This window comes from Perca fluviatilis, chromosome 1 (assembly GCF_010015445.1).
Source record: "Perca fluviatilis chromosome 1, GENO_Pfluv_1.0, whole genome shotgun sequence".
Classification (NCBI taxonomy): Eukaryota; Metazoa; Chordata; class Actinopteri; order Perciformes; family Percidae; genus Perca; species Perca fluviatilis.
The window spans coordinates 29498675-29520286 of record NC_053112.1 but is presented as its reverse complement, the minus strand read 5'-3'; the positions used below and the strand labels follow the sequence as shown (position 1 = coordinate 29520286).

The window sequence follows — 21612 nt, the reverse complement described above, 5'->3', positions numbered from 1 at the left end:
CTTTACAAATTCCTGTCTGCATGTGGTTCATTGACATGGTATGAAACATTGTGTGGTTACCAACCAGTTACCACCCATTACTGCTTTAACACAATATCTCTAAGGGGCTAACACACCCTGTTAGTAAGAACTCCCTTTAATCCAGGTGGTACAATGGGTTTGCACTCAAATACACATCCAATACTGGTGAGCAAGAGCTCAAACTTGTACTTCACTACCTGTTTAACCACTGGTATTAAATATGGGGAAAACAATGTAGGGCGGTGGAAATACTTTGGAAATACTTTGGAGTTTCATGTTCCCCTTTTGTGACAAGAGAAACAGAAAGAGGTGCATAGGCGGACTGGCAATCTGGCAGTTCTGGCAAATGCCAGAAGGGCCGATGCACTCTTGGGCTGATTTGGACCGCTGAAAAAAAGAAAAAAAGTTTGTAATAATATGTTTTAAATAAGGAAGCATTTTTGTTCTATTCTAAGATGGTGCCATGGTAGTTTATTTGAAGGTTTTATAAATTGTGTGTATTATTTAATTATGAAAGCCTGTAAGTGGCCCCCTCATGCTGCTGGTGCCATAATCTCACGTGAGCCTGGTTTTTGCAATTATGAAGCAAATAATGTCCCTTTCTGAAATTGGGTAGTAAGGGACGGACTTGCCAGGGCCGAATTGTTGTTCCGGTCTCCCCCTGAAGAGGTGTATGGCGGATAGAAATGATAAGCGATGATGGATAGATGAGTAAAGATAAACATGTCTCAAATAAAGTGCAGTTTCATTAGTATTGCTTTTACTGTAACAATACAACTGTAACTGTTTGCCCAAGTCTTACTAAGCTGTAGTGCTATTTTTCTATGAGAGGTCATTCAACCCTCCTCAAACATGCAGAAAAATGACTCAAAAAACAGCCTGTAGTCTGTTGCCCTCTAGTGACTAAAAGACACAAACTGTCATTGATGACCTTGCTGTATTTGTATAGTACATTCTCTAGTATCTAGTAGGTTTTGGCTGTGATGCGGATCAAGACACATGCCAGCCAATATTGTAATAATACAGCTGTTCATCTTCTCAAAAATTTCCACTATGCCACCAAAAAAAGTATTACATTTCTGAAATAGATTTGTTGATTTATTTCATTTCACTTTTATTCTGCCAGGAATATTTCCATTGGAATTAAAAAGTAGTTTACAAGGGTACAGGTCAAGACAGAAACATAACATTTTGTAAAATCAAATAATAAATTATGAACACATGCAATCTTAGAATGGACAATTCCAAACAAACAACATTTTAGCTACAGGGCTTGTGTATTTGATCTTTACAGCCACTAGAGCCAGTCCCACAATGAGCTTTCCTTAGTATGTGCCATTTCTGTGTCTGTAGATATTGAGGAGAGAGGAAGGGGGTGGGAAGGTGGGGGTGTGGCTTTGACCAACTGCCACTTTGCTCGTTTGAAAGCCATGATGTCTCTCTCTCATGGGTGGGCCAAATTCTGTGAGCGGGCAAAGCAGAGAAAGGCTAGGTAACCTTGCTCCTTATGACCTCATAAGGAGCAAGATTCCAGATCGGCCCATCCGAGCTTTCATTTTCTCAAAGGCAGAGCAGGATACCCAGGGCTCGGTTTACACCTATCGCCATTTCTAGCCACTGGGGGACCATAGGCAGGCTGGGGAAACGCATATTAATGTTAAAAAAACTCATAAAGTGTTTCATGCCATGGGACCTTTAAATGTAGGCTGGGTTGATACCGGATACTAAGAGCTGTGGACAGCCATGTGATAAGAAACAAGCTGAAAAACCTTTTTATTCCTCACTGCTCCATCCAGCTCTTGCTGTATTTCCTCTTTACCGACAATGCAGAGGAACGTCTGCACCAATTAAGGATTGCAGTTTTTCTAGCTCCACCTTTTAGTATTGGATCAATGTGCTAGGTAGGCTACCTCAACAGGGGGGTACCGATGAACAGAAGGGAATGTAGTGCTATTGATACCATCAACAACTTTTCACAATAGAAACGCAAAAAATAACCGTTCTAATGTGTAACGAACTGAACTGAACCGGACTGTCAGTTATGAAGTACTCGAGTCAGACTTGAGTCGCTATTCTCTGGAGTCATGACTCGACTCGCACACTAATGACTTGGACTCGAGGATTTATGAAATCTGACTCGAGCATTCATGAAATAGGACTTGGAAGTTGGATAAAGTTTCTGACTACTTTTATGTGTAAAAGGCAGCGATGGAGTACTCGAGTCCTGGACTCGGCCTCAAGTCGCTATTCCCTGGACTCGTGATTCGACTCGGACTCAAACTCAGGTAGCCTAATGGTGATTCGACTCGGACTCTTCTTTGGTGACTCGAGACTTGACTAGGACTCAACAGTTGGTGACTCAATTACTGCACTGCACAGAGTAGACTCAAGCTAACACTACGATGTTAGCTAGAATAGTTTGTTTAACAAAATAGTAAGAATATTTTTGAAGCAGTCACCAATTTTAAACCATTCCTAGCTTAAGGCTGTTTTATGCTTCTGCGGCAACTCCACGCCATAGCTACGCTGTCGCTCCTACGGCATTGTGACCCTTTCGGAGTTCTGCGTCGAGGTTGAACGTGTTTCTTTGCATTGCAGTGCATTTCACCGCCAGAATGCTAGGGGGTGTGTGGTTTCCAGAGGGTCAATCGCGAAACTCTGCCATTTCCGACAAAAGAGAGAGAGCCAGCAAACTTTAGCACATATTTTGGGCTTCATTTAAAGGGGTGATAGAATGATTATATAGGGTATTTCACACTGTTCCTTATGGTCTCCTAATGGGGTATGTAACATTAGTTGGGCTGAAAATGGCCTGGTTGATATTTTATTGGCCCTTATGCATCCCTGTGTTTTGGCCCTATTTAACAAGAGCAATTCTTCCAAATATGGTATGGTCATGAATATTTAGATGAGCTGCGCGCTGATTGGTTGAGTGAATCGCCAATACACACACATTAGAAATGCGACAGAATCTCAGACACTGCAATGTTTCATTACCAAATTCACTTCTGAGACTTTTTTATGCGAGAAATCAACTATATAAAGCTCAAATATGGGCCGTTTTACGAAAATGGATGGCTAATTGCAAATTTGGTAAAACTGTGTGTCGGAGTTCAGCTGCCTTTGTTGCTGCCTCGCCGCCCGGCCTGCCTTCCTCCACAGATCCCAGCCTGCTGTGAGCTCGATTGAGCTCCGGCACGGCTGCTGCAGCCCACAGCACCTCATACCCGCGCAAAGTCACCGTTTGGACTAATGGACAAGCTACCAAACACCGCTGCCCTGACAGATCTCCAGGGCCTGCATCTCCTCTCTTCCTGCTAGCTAAATGGCCCGTGTGTGAGAGTGAGAACGCGGTCAGCGAGCTTGTTACACCAGCAATCTCTTACCACATGTTACACACATGTCACGCCACTTAGCTATACAACATACCTAAAGGTCTTATAAAGCTAACAACGGTGTCCGATTTCAAGTTAATGAATATTTGTGAACTGTAAGGGTCGTTAGCTGCGACTGTCCCTTCAATCCTATGTGTACAGATTGCGGCTAGTTAGCTTCATTTTGGGTCGTAATTCGAGTATATTTACAGTTTGAATTTCGTCACGCCACTTATACAACATCTAACTAAATGTTTTATTAAGCTAACAACGGTGTCCGATTTCAAGTTAATGAATATTTGTGAAGACAAAGTGTTTCGTTAGCTGTGACTGTCCCTTCAATCCTAGCTACAAATCACGGATAGTTAGCTTCCTTTTCGCCTTAATTCGAGTATATTTACAGTTTGAATTTCGTCACGCCAGTTACACAACATCTAACTAAATGTCTTATAAACCTAACAACGGTGTCCGATTTCAAGTTAATATTTGTGAAGACTAGCTAGCTATGTGTTTCGTTAGCTGTGACTGTCACTTCAATCCTAGCTACAAATCACGGATAGTTAGCTTCCTTTTCGCCTTAATTCGAGTATATTTACAGTTTGAATTTCGTCACGCCAGTTACAAAACATCTAACTAAATGTCTTATAAAGCTAACAACGGTGTCCGATTTCAAGTTGATGAATATTTGTGAATTCCAGAGGAATTCTAAGAGGAGGTTAGCTAGCTAGCTCTCATTGATAGAGCTACATCCAGTCGCAGGCTCTATCAATGAGACTCGCGGACAAGCGGCGTTTATTTTCCCAATCGTTTGTTTAAATAACTCAACACATTATAATTACACACATTAAAAGAGTAACTGGAACCTGTGGTAACAGATTGCTGGTGTAACAAGCTCGCTGACCGCGCTTTCACTCACATACACTGGGCATTTAGCTAGCAGGAAGAGGGGAGTTGCAGGCCCTGGAGCTCTGTCAGAGCAGCGGCGTTTAGTAGTCCATTAGCGGTGTTACCGGTGACTCTGGGTGGTTGGAGTGCTGTGGGCGCCTGCCGTCGTACGGAGCTCACAGCAGACCAGGGTCTGTGAAGGAAGGCAGGCGGCGAGGCAGCAACACAGGCAGCACCGGCGCGCGGAACTCCGCACACAGTCGGACAAAATTTGCAATTAGCCATCCATTTTCGTAAAACGGCCCATATTTGACCTCTACATAGTTGATTTCTCGCATAAAAAAGTCTCAGAAGTGAATTTAATGCTAAAATAGCATATGAACAATGTATACAATTTCTGAGATCTGCACGACCTAGATTCAGAAGACTAACTGATCTCAGGTCAGATGTGTAGCCTATGCAAATGTTGGGGGGTGACAAACACAGACTAGAGCCAAATGAGGAGGAGCGCAATAGTTGACATCAACTATTGCGGCTCGTTGAGATTCGCCCGTTTTCAGAGGCAGTTTCAAATAGTGAGATTTGCAGAGAAAAGAGGTGTCAATGGGATTTAGAGGTTCTATGCATGTCCTAGTTACCCCCTAAACTGTCATTATTCAACTATGACAAGGTAAAATCAGTTTTGCATTCTATCACCCCTTTAATAAACATAACCTGTAGTAGTACACAATCGTATGTGTATTGTTTTGATTACAATGTGCGGAATTACTTTACGTTGCCTATTTATTCATTTATATTTCTCACTGTTAATCACTGGCGTCTGTACAGCACATTGACACACACACATATATATATATATATATATATATATATATATATATATATATACATATATATATATATATATACATATATATATATACATATATATATATATATATATATATATATATATATATATATATATATATATATATATATATATATACATATATATATATACATATATATATATATATATATATATATATATATATATATATATATATATATATATATATATATATATATGTGTCAATGTGCTGTACAGACGTCATTATCAACCATAGACAGTATCAACAGGGGTCGCTATTGTTGTTTATGTGTGTGTGACGTCAAAAACTGTAACTTGGTGCTGCGTTCCAGACACAGTTTTTAGCGTTCTAGGCAAAGTCACCACAAACCCTTCTAGCTAGCGGCTACCTAACATTGGCCTTAGCTATCTGTTACTTTACGTTGCCTATTCATGTCTATTTATTTTCTACTTATCACTGTTAATAAACGGCGTCTGTACATTATCAACGGGGGTCGCCATTGTTGTTTATGTGTGTGTTACGTCAAAAACTGTAACTGGGAGTAGCTACAACGATCTGGTACGAGTTCACGGGTAGTAGGTTACGGGTTTGACTGCCGTTCCAGGGGCACTTTCACATGGGTAGAAGGTTGTGAAAACACGAGTTATGGGTTGCCTGGAACGCCATTGTTACCGCTAACCTGATTGTGCTTCCAGATAGATTTAGATTTCCAATAATATGAATTACATTTGTAGAGTAGGCTAGCCTGCACAAACAAATCATCAGTGGGGGCGGGGGGAAGTTTGTTTATTTTACCTTTGTGAACTATGTTCAACATTGCGGTTCAGTTTCACTACAATTAATCACTACAAAAACGCACAGGTGTTATTGTTTTTAAGGTTTTACGATCAGCAGTAGTTGCAAAAGTGTGCCGTGTTGAGGCGTCTCTGTGCGGCTGTTGCTGGGAGCTCCGGCCAATCAAAGCCGCAGTGCTCCCATACAAGTACTTTGGGGGCTGGAGAAGCATGACATCATGCGCAGCTCCGACCCCTCTCTACGATCCAAAGAGTAAAACATCTTTATTTTACTACTGCAAACCAAAGTCGACGACAGAACCGTCTGCACTGTCATACTCCGCGGCCCCATCCATAAAATACACCGTGAATCTGGCCCTGGTACTCCGGGGTGCAGCGGAGTCTGGGAGGGGCGTCCGTCCGTCGTCCGTCCGGGCAATGGCGGATGGGGATGCCACCGTGTCTGTGGAGTGGGGCAGCGGTGATGGGTGCTTAGCAAAATAACCTCCCACTTCTGCATTTACATTTTCTCTATTACGCTTGGTATTCAGCTCTCGCCATGGATCCAGAGAAAACGTTGACATTCTGCTTCGGGCTGAAGGCTGAGGAGGTAACGCACTGCACAGCTTTCCTTTGATACAAACACTGCTGCCGACAGCTGGGCTTCAGTTGTTCTGCAGATCAACACGCTTCCTTCGGTCTGTGTTGTTGTTGACAAACAGTGGCCTCAACTTCTGTTCTGTACCGATCTGTGTTTCCATTTCCATTTCTCCATCTTGAGATTTTGTGTCTTTTGATATATTTCTCAAGGACAAGATGTGCATTGATTGCACCACTGCAGCAAATGTTTTTGTGTGTGTAGTAAAGTCAGTCAGGTATTGTTTCACTGTGATGTTTGTGGAAATGCTGTCTGTGATGCTGTAGTTAATTGCAGGTCATTTGATAATACGTTTTTTGAAGCATGGGTTCTCTTATGCACAACAAAATGTCCAGAATATTATGGGATATATTTGACACATATTTTAAAATGTAGGCTACTGGAAGGTCACTTAACTTAAATTCTAAATTGAGAGGGCTACCACAGACCGACAGTCAACTTTCTCTGTGAATACTAAAGGAATGTTATTGATTTCAGTAGTAATGTTATTGATTTCAGTAGTAGTTTGTGACTCATTGGCTTGTGTAGCATAGCTGACACAATCTGCCATAATGCACCAAGGATTTAGCTGTGATTAGAAGAGCTTTAACTGCCAAACCAGCCTAATAAATCTAATGTACAACTGCTTGTCCAGCAGAAGAACAACATACTGCTGATTCAGTACCCTAAATGATGTTTCCTTTTTTCAAGTCTGTTTAAAAATATTTAGACTTATACAACTGTTCATTGGCTTACATCTATTGAAAATACTCAAGGAGACCTCTCAGCCAGTTATTTTAACCACAGGTGGCAGAGAAAGGCTCACAGTCCACAAACTAGCATGTTCGTCACAGGTTTCATGTCATCTAGGATGAAGTTTGTGTGTGTGTGTGTGTGTGTGTGTGTGTGTGTGTGTGTGTGTGTGTGTGTGTGTGTGTGTGTGTGTGTGTGTGTGTGTGTGTGTGTGTGTGTGTGTGTTGAGGCTATGCAGAACCGTGGGATCCCAGGGTTTGAAATCATTTTGTGGTTAGTCCGTGGTCTCTAAGGAAGTCTGTATGATAACTTCACACCCATGTGCGTGTACTTGTGCCGTGTGGTGGGCTTACCACAGGAACTCCGCTCCCTCTTGAAACCCCCTTGACTCTGACTTTTTATAACTGTATAAAAGCTTCCTTATGAACCAACTGAGGTTAAATGTGACAGTTGGTTATGCAGCATGACATTTCTGTTGGGTTTTGATGTGGTACACTATTTAGTGGACAAATGCACCGTTTGCAACATGAAAGCATCTTGAATCTTGCAGCAAACAGGTGACTGTCAGTGGGGATGTTACAGATGAACCAGGACTCCTGCAGGAGAGCTCTGTATTAAACCACAATACTTTTTTGGTATCCACCAAAATATGTCGGACTACCAAGCATCCAATGCTGGTGTGCTTGCTCGGATTTGTACTGTCAGATACTTTCTGATTCAAATGATAATTTTGCTGGCTTTATTTTATATTTCGTGAAGCGTTTTTTTTGTTTGTTAAATTAATAAAAATGTTTAATAAAAAAAACATAAAAAATGTGGTGTTTAAGTAGTGTATCCGCACTAGAATCGGAAAATGTACCCAGCTATAATAGCACTGCCTGTGAAGATCATGTGTTTGTGGCCACATAGTGCAGCAGAAACTAATTATTACTTTGTCCAATGCTGCCTGTATGTCCTTGGTTAGACAGTGCTCTTTCGCAAAGTGTCATGTAATGTTGTGTTGTGCAATATTGATAAACCTGTGGATGCATCAGGTCTTAAAAAAAGCTTATCCTATGCACAGTTGTATATGATATACTACAGTAAATATGATTCTAGGATGACTAACGGCTACTATTGTCATTTGTGCAACCTCAGGGCAGTGTGTGGAGGTAGCTGCTTGCTGAATTTTGGCTCTTTGTCATTTTGTACTTTGTACATAGACAGTAGATGTGATTCTGAACCTGTTAATAGCTGTGTGTGCACTGGCATGTATGCGTGTACACACACACTGCAGCCAACATTGTTCCCTATGCTGACTACATAACCAGCAGCCAGTTGTTAACAAAAGAGATCTCATTTACATGGCTCATTTAAAGCCCCCAGTGTCTCCACATTGTTTTTTTACAGTGGCCCCACATCCAGCAGCACACACACAGGCATAGTTTCCTTTTACTCACCTGTCACTCATGCCTGAATGACATTTACAGAGGCGTGAGCGACACCCAGAGAATTTTTAAATCCGCACCGCTACAGAATTGCATTTGGGTAGAGTAAATGCACATATAGTAATTATTTCCACTGCAGATAATATTTGGACTCAAATCATTATATGATCATTCACTAATGGTGCCTATTTGCTAGCACCCATCCTTATAGATAGGTCAGTCTTTGCGATTGTTGTAGGTTTCATTGCCTGCTGAGGTGCTAAAAAATAATCCCACAAGGAAAATGTATATTCTTTAAAAATGACTAGATGTTTCAGATATATGTGACTGCTTTAGTGTCAGAATGCTTTGTAGATCAACAGAAAACAAATAATTTGAATTACTGATTTGTCAATGAATTCATTTACCAAGCAAAGATGCCAAACATTTGCTGATTCCAGCTTCTCAAATGTTAGAATTTTCAGTTTTTACTCTTTTAAAAAAAAAAAAAAAAAAAGGTTTTAGACTTTTGTACAGACAAAACCAGCAATCTGAACATTTCACCTTGGGCTTTGGGAATGCACGTCGGGTGGGGTCTATTTCCTGACATTTATAGACTGAACCGTTCATCACAGTTTTAGAGGTGTACCTTTTGCATGCATGTGTGCATTTGAAAGAAAAAGTGAGAGTGTCTGGGCTTTGGTGCCTTCTGTCTGCTGTCTCGACACAGAGGAGAAATGGGTTTTGTCAAAAAGCCATTGACCTTCCCAGCTCCTTGAAGAGCCAGGAGTATAGGGTAATCAGCATTGTCAGACTGGAAACTGCCTTTGGTGGTCTTTTTTTTTAATCATGTTTGATTGCTAGAATGCCAGCACAGTATCATTTGTTTCTTGTGAAGCATGTGCCCTTGTCAGTTTTAACATCTGCCAATCTTTTGTTGTTCTTGCCATTTACATCGTATCCTCTCTCTCTCTCTCTCTCTCTCTCTCTCTCTCTCTCTCTCTCTCTCTCTCTCTCTCTCTCTCTCTCTCTCTCTCTCTCTTGCTCTCGCTCTCTCTTTCTGTCTCTCGCTCCTTCTTAACCATTGTGCCTCTCTGTCTTTTAACAGATGACCATGTCCCTGCAGGGGCTGGATGGGACTGAAACTGCTACGGTAGGGAGCTCTACCTTCAACCACAACTAAACATTTGATATCACTGGATAATATAACACATTGTAAAGGAGTTTAAAAAAAAGCCTCCAAGCGTAACCACAGTGATTGCTATGGCAATGCATAATTTATTGTTAGCACTTCTCAATCTCATGTGTGGTAACTATGTACAAAACAAATTTAGCAACCCTATTCTTGCTGCATTATTATTGTGGTTCATGGATTTTATGAGGTGTCAAACATTTATGATTTTAAATGTCTGGGTTTAGTTCTTCACTTGGTTCTCTCCCTCACACTGACTTGCTAATGATTTAAGATGGAACTGTAACATTCACAGAGGTCCTTCCATTTCTCTGTTTAGGTGGCTGTTTCTCAGAAGGAGACTGACCTGCGCACGGTTAATGAGGTGTGAGATTTTTTTTTAAAAGTGAATCTTGACCTTTAGCTGCCAACAAACATACTGTCATCTCACAAAATAATCTTAAAGCTGCACTAATTAATGTTTGTATTAACAAAGGATTAAATGTGTGATGTGAACAGGGTCACTCGTAGGAAAGAACCCATTGAGAATTATCACCATCAGGACAGCATTTTAGCGTCTTTCAGCTCACCTTCACTGTTTTCACTAGCAAGGACCACACCACAACAATAGGTCATTTAAAGGTTTAATTGAAATTCAGGAGGTATTGGATGTAGAGGACAGAGGAATGGATGTATAGGGGAGGGTGTTGTCTGTTCTGGTCTGGGAGGACGTACAGAAGACTAGGGAGACTCAGTGTGTTGGTTCTGTCTCAGGTGTGTTTCCACCCGAGATGAGTACAACCCCCAGACGGTACCTGGAATGAGACATGGGAGAGGTATGCACCAGATTGAATAGGATGGGATGAAGGGAGAACGTACGGGAGAATGAAGGGATGTGAGTAGGGATGAGGTAGGAAGGAGAAGAAACGAAGGAAAAAGGGAAGATGGGTCGAGAAATCTGAGACAAACCGAGCAGGATGAGTTTACCAGGTATAAGTAGACTGGGCAGTTGATTAGAGGTGTGATTGAGGCCTGGTCCTGAACCTAAGTTAACTAATTCACTTCATTTGGTACAGTCTCAGGCTCATATCATCTCTGTTAATAGCTGCCGCAGGCTGCTATATTCAGCAAAAAGCTCTGATAATGCCACTTTACACTACCTGCAGAGCTCCAAACAGCAGGCAGACAAAGGTAGTGACTAGCTGTTGAGCTAGAGCCTGATATTTCCCTCAGGTGGAGAGACCAAAACAGACGTCATACAACAGCAGCGAATATTGGAGTTCTATTTGTCAGGTGAAACAGAGACATGATACCAAATGTCCGCCACGGTATAGTGATAATATGTCACTGTATTTACGGCTTATTGTGCAGCTAAATCAGGGTTAAGATCTGGCACCACCTACAGCCTGTAGTGTGATTTGCAAAAATCCACAGCTCCCTGTTCAGATACACCAATCAGGGCCAGGGAGGGTGTCTAACTACTTGACAATCACTGCTCATGCACACGCATTCATTCTCCCTTGTAGGGGGAGGGGCTTAGGAGACCGTCTTGGGTTTTAGCAGAAAGGGGGGAGGGACTGAGAAGTTGTCGATGTTCCAATTTTTTGGCTAAGTCCTGGATCTTCACAATCCTACCTACAGCACCTTTTTAAATATGTCAGGTGATAACAGGTGGTCGTAAGTATTTTGTCAAAGTACTTTTGTGAGGGTCGAGAATTAATTCTCAAGCTCATCCTGTCGTCTGTCGAAGGGAGTACCATCGCCATACCAACCATTACAACTTTTACTCTGCAGTATAATTTCCCTGTGGTGATATGTGCTGCGGTGTTTTGTCCACTAGGTGGTGAAGCATCACGGGGGTTCTGGTAGCCAGCCTGTTGTCAGTCCCAACTGTCCTGGTGTAAACGACAATCCAGGTTACCTGTGTGAAACGGGGCACTGCTGCGGAGAGACAGGCTGCTGTACCTACTATTATGAGCTCTGGTGTGAGTCAACTGACTTTACCTGACTTTTGGGGCTTTCCCTTCTCCATGCACATTAACTTTCATTGTTGTTATTATGTAATTTGTTTAATTTGAACTCAAACTAAGATACTGCCATGGGCAAATATTTAAAATAAACACTAGGAGGCACCAAACAACAGTTTTAACCTGCATGTTGCATCGCTATCTAGGTAAATCTGATCATTGGAAAATCACTTGACATTTGAAACGATGTTTTTCTTGGTCAGATAATCGGCATCATATTACATTGTACATTTACAGATAAAATTAAGGGTTAAGTAATTGGTTATGTTGAAATCAAAGGCTATATCCTTTGCTCCTACAACTGTAACCACTGCATTCATGAGCTGTCCACCCGGAAGACATTTCAAACTATACATAATTTTTTTCCTGAAACAAATTCCCTACCTCCAATACGTTATTTGAAAGTTGATGTCATGGTCAAACTAATGCAAACAAAGCTCGGAAATAAATCTAGCATCTTACGGTATGCTTTGGAAAATGTAAAGCAGTAATGTAAAAACATGACACATTGTTTTCATAAAGATGTTGGGTTCATTTCCTGTTCTCTTCAGGGTTCTGGCTGCTGTGGACAATGCTGATCCTCTTCAGCTGTTTCTGTGCTTACCGCCACCGCCGGGCCAAGCTGAGGATCCAACAGCAGCAGAGACAGAGGGAGATCAATCTGATCGCCTATAACGGAGCCTGCAACTACCCTTCCTCAATGCTGGACCTCAGTAGGTTTATTTATGTTATTTCATTTCACATATTTATTTAATTTTTGATGTAGATCTACTGTGGGGTGGGGGGGGGTGCAGAGTCTGATAATCTTTTAAAACATGCTTGTGTCTTTTAATACTGTTTTTTTAAAACAGTATTTTATATATTGAAATACATTTTCCAGAACTTATGCTTTGGTTTCCTTAAGGCTGATTTATGCTTCTGCGCAAATCGACGGCGTACCCCCGCAGACCCCTATGCGCCTACGCTGTAGCCTACACCGTAGCCTGACGTGCACCTCTCGAAAAATGTAACTACAAGTCGCAGCGACGCACGTCACTCGGCTGAGGCTTGGTAGCGTTGCATTTCCCCCCGACTCATTTCCTGGTTCTTCTCCATAAACAACGTGAAATCAAGGAGAGGGTTCACTTTTCCTGCTACAGATTTCCCACCGTGGTCCGAAAACACAGGGGAGACACTTTGTTTCTCTCACGATGACTCTAGAGTCGCTACTCGCTCCAAAGCCAATCGCCGTCACTCTCTCACTTTCTCCCTCGCTCTATCACACACACACACACACACACCCACACACCCACACACACACACACACACACACACACACACACACACACACACACACACACACACACACACACACACACACACACACACACACACCAATGCACAAGTATGAACATCAGGCCACTTACATAGGTTACGGTGAAAGCTCTGCGTGGAGCCTCCACAGAACCATAAATCAGCCTTTAGTGTGTTGGTTTCCTGAGTAAACAGAGAATTTTAACACATCTACACTCAGATACTATATGTCTGCAATTTTGATGTTTTATTTGGATCCCCATTAGTTGTTATCTCAGCAACGACTAGTCTTTCTGACGTCCATTTAAAAAAAAAAGTACTGAATAGTATAGACAACAAATACTTAACCTTGCACCCATACGGTACATATGGTTGATGCAGTCATCTCCACTCATTAAGACAGTTTTAATAATAATGAATAAAATAACAAAACGTTAAAAAAATTAACGTGTATTAAATGTAACATGTATTAAGTAGAACATCAATTAACCAGTAACCATTAAATAAAACATCCATGCTGCAAAGAAATTTCATTTTCAAAAAAGGCTAAGTCATAAACAAGTAGAATATGGTGCATTCAATGGACTAAAAAGGTTTAAGGAATTTGAGGCGTGGATGTTTAATCTCATCTTCTTGGCTATAAAGTCATTAAAACATGCCTATGCGTTTCTGCCATTAAGGCCTCCATCAGGGCAAGTACAAAATGGTTGTCTAGTTGCCCTGATGAAACTCGTAGGTGTGTTTTAATGACTTTATAGCCAAGAAGATATTGAAGGCTTTTAAAACGTTACCTTCTCTAGTGCCTCAGATTCCTTCAATCTTTTTTAAACTAGTAGGATCCCCAAACTGAAAAGCACCAGAGGGACACTTTGTACACACCCAAGCAGCACTCCATAAAGACTGTATTGTGACTGAGCATTTGTTAGACTATTTTAAGTCGGAGATGAATACACATTTTGTTGGTTACTTAGTAGTGTGTAAGTGGGATTGACTCAAAATAAACTACAGTGCCCATATTAATAAGGAAGCATGTGAGACAGCAATGGAGGTCTATGGCACAGAGGACAGGCTATATCAGGCTTTAGATATACAGGCAGTACTTGTTCGTAGTTTGAACTCATTGTTGGTTTGTGTCTTTTTATGTGATTTATTGACATTAAGAAAAGTATAGCATGCTGTATCTCCAGTCTTGTCCTTTTTACAAGTCAAGTAACAGACTGCGCATTTGAGCTGTGCCATATTTCTTGTTACAGGTTTTCTGGCTTCCTTCAAGTTGCCCTCCTACGAGGAGGTGGCGGCGCAGCCCAGCACCCCTCCTCCGCCTTACAGCTCCGTCTTCGCCCTGCAGGGAGGTGCCATGGGGGGTCCTAGCTCCTCTTACCCCCATCATCACCACCACCGTCACCCCTGCCCTCCCTATCTGGGCCCCGGTCCCAGTGGCCTGACTTCCTCCCAGAGCTCTGACAACTACACTAGCTGCTCCTGCGAGTCGTGCTCCCTCACCTCCCCCTCCAGCACCTCCTTCTCTGTCCAGGTGACAGACGAGACACATGACAGCAGCCACATCTCCACACCCAGTGAAGCAGGGGGCGACTGTGCTGTCATGCCAAGGGTTGCGGCCAACTTCACACCAACTTCTTCCCCGACACCTCCGTTACAAGTTCCCCCTGATGTCATACCCGCGGCCACTCCAGATGTCATACCCGTACAAAGACGGTCCTCTAATGGCAGCGAAGGAGTCTTGCCTTCAGCTCCACCTCCACCTCTCTCTCTTCCTTTACACTCTCGTCCTTCACGCCCTTCTCGCCTCCCGCTTTCTCCCCTCATTCTGCTACATTCCCTCCCTCCTGGTCAAATCCATCCTCTCGTCTTCTCAGACCCACTTGGAGCTGTGGCCGTTCAGAGGGAGAAAGAAGAAGAAGCCCGGCCTTATGGTCCAACCCCCAGGCCCACTCTGTATCCCCCTAAACAGGCTCTCTTCTCCTCAAACGTGGCAGTTTCCACACATTGCAACAACAAAGAGCAGCAAAAACGAGAAAAAGAAGAGGAGGAAGAGGAAGATGAGGAGGAGGATCATTTCCGACATCGACGGCTAACAGGTGACTCGGGCATTGAGGTATGTCGTTGCCACGTGAAGAGAGAGGAACAAGAGGAAGAGGAGCTACAGAAGGGGCATTCTGGGAAGGGAAGAAAAGAGGCTGTGAAGGAAGAGGAGAGGGAAGACATGCTGCATGACAGTGTGGACTGTTCCCTCCGAGGGAAGGCTGCTGTTCAGTCACCACTCCTGGATGTCTGCGTTGAACAGCGCGGCCACGTCTCTTCATTCTCCAGTATCATCCAGAAGCCAGGCGAGGCCATCTTCACTGTTGAGTCCTCGTAAGCTGACAGCCTGTGAGATGTAGTCAGACAAGTGGGAAAAGTGAGATGTTAATGCTTGATAGCATCTTCATAGATCAAGACTAGTAGGTGAAAAGTGAAATCACTGAAAAAAAGTCTTGCAGGTCTTACTATGGTTGGGGGCAGGATGAGTAATGTATCCTCTTGTCTTCTCTGTATTTAAATGAGAAACTCCAAGAGAAGCCGACACCTGAAAGTCCTATTTTGTAGGTAATTTATTTATAGTTTGGGGGACAGCATATCTTCTCCTCTGAAGTGATGAAAATGCTAATGAATTGCTCTTTCGTTGTGACCATTTTCCCACATGCTAACCAAATCCATTTTTACCAGTGGATAGGTGTAAACATGTCCCTCTATCGTTTACTTTTCATCTCTCTTTTCTCTACATGACGCAAAATTGCTAAAAAAAAGAAACATTTTAGCTCCTTGAAACAAAAAACCCAAATAGTCAGTGGTTCCCAACATGTGATAACAAATAAATCAGAGGGGTCGTGACGATTAACAGTATGAGAAAGAAGAAACATAGTTGTGCTAAAGAAAATTATATGCTAATGTTTCTCTAATGTTTCTTTTTTTTTGTGAAATAGATTTTTGTGGATAGTTTTACCTCTCTGAACATTTGAAAAATTATTGAAATGAAACAATCTGAGATGCTTTAGTGGACCAATTCACAGCATCCTGACATATGCAATGTGTGATGGGGTCACAGAAATATATTTTCCCATTTGAAAGAGTCGCACAACAAAGAGGTTGGGAACCGCTTTCTGATTAACCATATTACTAAAATCATCCCAGCAGCAGACATGTTTATCATTGACTGACATTTTTTTGAATTGAAAACAATTATAATCTAGGAGTGTATATGAAGAAAAACCACTAAACAATTCATTTTCAAAAGAGCAGCTCTAACTAATTGTGTCTGGATTCTAATCTTTTGAAGAGTTTCATAACTACTGGACATATGGTTCGAGGTCACAGGACTAACCTGTGACCTTTTTTTTTTTTTGTTGCAAGGTGAATTTTTGCTTTCACCAGCCTACTTCCTTCTGTTTTAGAGGAAATAAGAAGGGAGCTATTATGACTGATTCAAGAAGTGTTTTATACATTGTGTCTTATGTTGCTCCCATAAGGGTTGCAAACATTAATGTGTGGGTGGCAAAGCTTTACAATGGTCTTATGATTTATACATTGTTGTTACAGACTGTTACATGATTATACTGTATAATGAACTGACTGTTTGACTTAGGATTTAATGTGTTTGAACATGTTCCTGGTTGGTCGTTACTGTTTTTGCAAGGCAATGTAAGTCCTCTGTGGGCGTACTGTTGAGTTTTTACAAGGCAGAAACTTTAAGCCTAATCTCATCACTGATAATGAATGTAAAAGGTTATGCATCGCAACAAAAAGATACACTGAAATTGTTTACCGAGAATTTTTATACAGCATGACGCTTGACGGAAAACCTCCTGATAAAGTGTCCAAAACTGCAGCAAGGCAATACAATCTGCCAGGTTTGGGTTTTGAGACGACACTTTGAAATGAAGTGCCCATTGTAATGTCTGTCTGAGTCAAGTAATGCTTGTGAGATTTTAAAGGTATAAATGTAGGGAGTGCAGGTTTAAAGTCAGAGTAATGCCTCTTTTATTATTGCTGTGGCTAAACTCGGAGAGTTGGACTGCTTTTCTCTAAATGTATCCCTGTTTTTTGTGTGTGAAATCATTCGTCAGTTGATGTCCAGTTGTACAGTATCTGTCAGTAGAGAATAGTCTCTTCCTCAGTGTGAGGTTGATACCCTTTTGATTGATGCTCTGCACTTATGTCGAATAAGTCGATCCTGGTCTTCGCAGTGGAAATGGCACACGTGTACTCTCTTGTAGTTAATTCTCAGTACAAAATGTACTGAAGCACAGAATAAGATTTAGAAAAAGAGAATGTCTCAATCCAATTTTGTACATGTGTGTCTTGCTGTAGTTATTGTGACACAAATGCCTCTGTAGTTCATTGACTGGAGGCCACTTTGTTGTGTCCTTGGCTCAGTGCAAAGCCAACTTAATTGTCTAGCTTCCAACTCATTTATAGTTCTGTGGACAGAAAACGTTGCCTGGGCTCAGCTCAATAATACCTTTTTATTTGTCATAGACGAATCGTGTGTGGGGATTGGGAGGTTTGGGTTTGTTATGAAGGTCATTTTGACATTCTCTGATCATTTCCGTTTTAAGATCTTTGCAGTGACTCACAGGTGTGTCTCAGAGGTGACCCTTGCTCTGACAGAGAGTGGTCACCCTCTGAACAAATTGACATAAAAGCCCTCTGGCTATTGTATATTTTTTGGCTAAAGACTGGACAGTTGTTATTGTCTTTGATTAGTTCTAGCTAATGTATGTTCATCAACGTACATGGTGCCTAGTTGAAAATAGACTTTCTGTCTGGCATTCTATAGTTTACTGCTGCTATGCGAGTGTGTGTGTGTGTGTGTGTGTGTGTGTGTGTGTGTGTGTGTGTGTGTGTGTGTGTGTGTGTGTGTGTGTGTGTGTGTGTGTGTGTGTGTGTGTGTGTGTGTGTGTGTGTGTGTGTGTGTGTGTGTGTGTGTGTGTGTGTGTGTTTTCTGTAAACTGTGTATAGTCGCACATCAAATGGGCAAACATTTTCTAGCAGTGCTTAGCAGTCTCTTTATAAAATATACACAGTGAGACTTGCAAAAATAGTATTTAGCAATAGTATTCACACTTTTTTCCTTACTCTAGTTAATGCTGGTTGATAGGAAATGAACTGTTGTGAAAAAGACATTTACCTCTTTATAACTGATCCGTGAGTTGTGCTGGGCTGAGACCCTTGATTGTACATAACACTGCATTTTAAATGCCTTTTGGCTTAAGGTTTCTCCCAACCGCAAACTCAGATTATCTGGTTTTACTTTAGCCCCAGTTTGTGCTCTCATGTATTGTCATTACATTTGGGTCACAGTGCTAAGCATCCTTGTTTCTGAAAAATTTCCAGATTCTTCTGGTCTCCTCTGTCCATTTCCCAAATTGCAACTCTGTTTCCTATTCCACACAAAGATGGTAGCTGGAAATAACATAGGTCCTTGCTTCATCTATACGACGTGAACCAAAATGTAAACGTTTTATCATCTTTTTCCATATTAATGTTTCTTTTTATTTATTTTTTATATTATCTTACAAAATAAGTTTGTTTGTCCTTGAATCATGTGTTGCATCTATGGATTGGCCAAAGATGTTGAACATTCTAAAATATTCAGAAGGGAAACAATATGATACGATATACCTTAATGTCTCCTTAGGGAATTTAGTTTGGACTCAAAAGCTGCACACATAAATAAATGCCTTGACAGTTACAAAAAAACAATATGTGAACAGTGTGATATGGGGGAAATGGAAAGTGAGTCCCATTTTGTATTGTTTATACCATGAGGATTTGTGAGTGTCAATTTTCCATAAAATGGTTCAACAAAACCATAAAATATTATGGTAGGCAAATGATTACCAATATGAATGGTTATTCTTTGTCTCACAAGCCTGGACAAGATTGCTTATTTAATTATGTATTCATATTTCTCCAGTATTACACAGTACATGTTTTGTCACTGATTTATGAATTTCATTAGAAACAAGTTCTACAAAATCTATTTTAGACTTAGTTTTAAAATGTATATGCAGCATTCTGAAACTGGTCTTCATGAATTTGTATGATATTTTAAGTTTGGACATAAAACAGAAAAAACTTAATTCATTCATATATTTTTCTTGTGTCCTACTAAACAATACGCAATATACATAGGGAATGAAGTCGAAACTTTTTTTGTGCAGCAACATAACAATGGCTAGATGGAAAGAGTTGTTAAATGACTTATGGAGTTTTCTTGTATTTATTTTTCAAACCGATGTTTAGCTCTGTGACTCGAATGCAGTGGTGGAATGTAATGTAAGTACATTTACTCAAGCACTGTACTTACATGTAAGTACAAATTTTCTTTTCATGCCACTTTCTTCTTCTAGTCCACTACATTTCAGAGAGAAATATTGTACGTTTTACTCCACTACATTAATCTGACAGCTTTATTTACTAGTTACTTTACACACACAACACATGTAGTTTATAAAATACAATGTTTTATTATTAATTAAACTACCCAACAATGTATAGGCCTACCTACAAGTACATCTTAAATGATAAGTCTATTAAACACTTACTGTAGTTGATTGTTTCTAAAATGTAAAGATTTTTCTGCATTGAGTAATTTTAATACTTTAAGTAAATTGTCCTGATGATACTTGCATAATTTTACTTAAGTAACATTTTCAATGCAGTTTTACTTGTAACAGAGTATTTTTACAGTGTGGTATTGGCACTATTACTTAAGTTAAGAATCTCGATACTTTTTCCACCACCGCTCGAATGTAATCGTAACACACAAGAGGCACAAACGGGCTAGTTTTACCCCAGCTCTGATTTTACATTGAAGCCAAACTGATCGGAGTTCAGTGTATAGAACTAGTTTGATTTATTTTGCCTTGTGAGCAGCTAGTATGTACAGACAAAAATGCCCAAACTCCTACCATCATTGCCACAGAAGGCAAAGGCCTGATATAAGACTGTTACCTCGCTGAGTTTTGACTGCAAAGGACTGTTCTTCAATTTATCAAGATAGTATTTACTCTATATTTGTACTGACTTTAATTTTGTAATGCCAATATTTTGAAGAACTGAAAAAAATATATATAAACGCAGAGCCCGCGTTGGTCCGGCTGAACTGGTTTGCCACATAAAAAAAACCAAAACATCCATCCCTGTTGATTCAGGATTACTCACGACTGTTTGTCTCCCGGGAAACAAAAAGTGTTCTCCTTTTACTCTTGCAGCTACGAGACGGCTGGATTTATAGAAGTATCTGTATGTGATTGTACGTGAAATAGTTCAGAGTAATATTGCTACAAAATGTGGTGTTCTTTGAGGGTATCCTTGTGCACTTCTACCTGCAGCTCTTCAGTGTGTCGTACGCATGTGTGAGAGAGTAATCGTCGGCCGTGTTGTTGTGGTGTTAAGTCTTTGTTGCTTATTATGAGGCCAGAGTTGATTGTTGTTGGTATTTAACATGATATTTGTCAATATAATTATCCAAACATTTTTATGTCATCATGAATATCAAGTCGATTTTGTATCTTGGTGTATAGCATAGAGATTTCTGATGCATACTCTGATGTAAAATACAAACAATGAGATGCTCTCACATTTTTAGAAACTTGTTTGATGGCACATATCCTGGTGTTTTTTTTTTTTTTTTTTTTATTCTCCTCTCCAGAAGGTGGGGTTGTATTTACGTTTCTTCTGCTTGAGTTTTTTTTTTTTCATTGATGCTCATTGGGAATTCTATCTTGTTGGACACGGACATCTACGCTACTTTATTCAACACAAACTGTGGTTTTTGTGTCAAAATAAATGCTAACAAGTGCTACCAAATACATGTCTGTACTTTTTGTAAACATTATCTATAGTTGTAGTTGCCTGGTGTACAAGCAGTATTCTGCTTCGAAATACAGCAAATGCACTAACTTATTTCAGCAAGGAATGAGCTAAGAACACCCACTCACGAGTAGCGGTCAGTGACAGTGACTCAGGATGAATCATCAGACTGCACTCACTCTGAAGGCTTCATCTTTGTAGGAGTAAACTCGCAAATAAATGAGTTTGAAATGTGTGTAGTTGACAGCACTGTGTATCAGCGAGGGCAATCATTACACGCAGTATGAGAACATCTGCAGTCTTTAGTGGTCATGCATGCTTGTAATATATCAACTTCTGCCATGTTCCTTGACAAGACCCACCAGTTTGCATCGTTCCTCTTACTCTGATGAGATGAGCAGAGCAGAGCAGAAAAAAGAATTTGCTGTCCCACTATAAATATGACTTATTATGACCAAGACTGGATAACCAACCAGGCATCTGCTTTTTTTTTTTTTTTAACCATGATTATTACAAGTCTGTGTCATGTCACAGAGATAT

General features: G+C 40.8%; 1 protein-coding gene across 2 annotated transcripts; it reads left to right on the top strand.

Annotated features, from left to right (window-relative positions):
• Positions 1-6116: 6116 nt before the first annotated feature.
• LOC120564966 (proline-, glutamic acid- and leucine-rich protein 1-like) lies at positions 6117-19619 on the top strand. Of its 2 annotated transcripts, XM_039810241.1 has the most exons (6): positions 6117-6517; positions 9812-9856; positions 10215-10259; positions 11715-11859; positions 12453-12614; positions 14448-19619. In XM_039810241.1, the coding sequence occupies exons 1-6, from the start codon at positions 6467-6469 to the stop codon at positions 15572-15574; spliced, it is 1575 nt and encodes a 524-aa protein (XP_039666175.1). In that variant the 5' UTR covers positions 6117-6466; the 3' UTR covers positions 15575-19619. The 2 variants fall into 2 exon arrangements, with proteins under 2 accessions (XP_039666175.1, XP_039666183.1); XM_039810249.1 differs by lacking the exons at positions 6117-6517; positions 9812-9856; positions 10215-10259 and having other exon boundaries at positions 11750-11857.
• Positions 19620-21612: the final 1993 nt, after the last annotated feature.

Coding starts and splice junctions, on each gene's coding strand:
- LOC120564966 (XM_039810241.1), top strand. CDS start 6,467: ATGGATCCAGAGAAAACGTTGACATTCTGCTTCGGGCTGAAGGCTGAG. Junction 9,857..10,214: donor ATGGGACTGAAACTGCTACG/GTAGGGAGCTCT, acceptor TTCTCTGTTTAG/GTGGCTGTTTCTCAGAAGGA. Junction 12,615..14,447: donor TTCCTCAATGCTGGACCTCA/GTAGGTTTATTT, acceptor TTCTTGTTACAG/GTTTTCTGGCTTCCTTCAAG.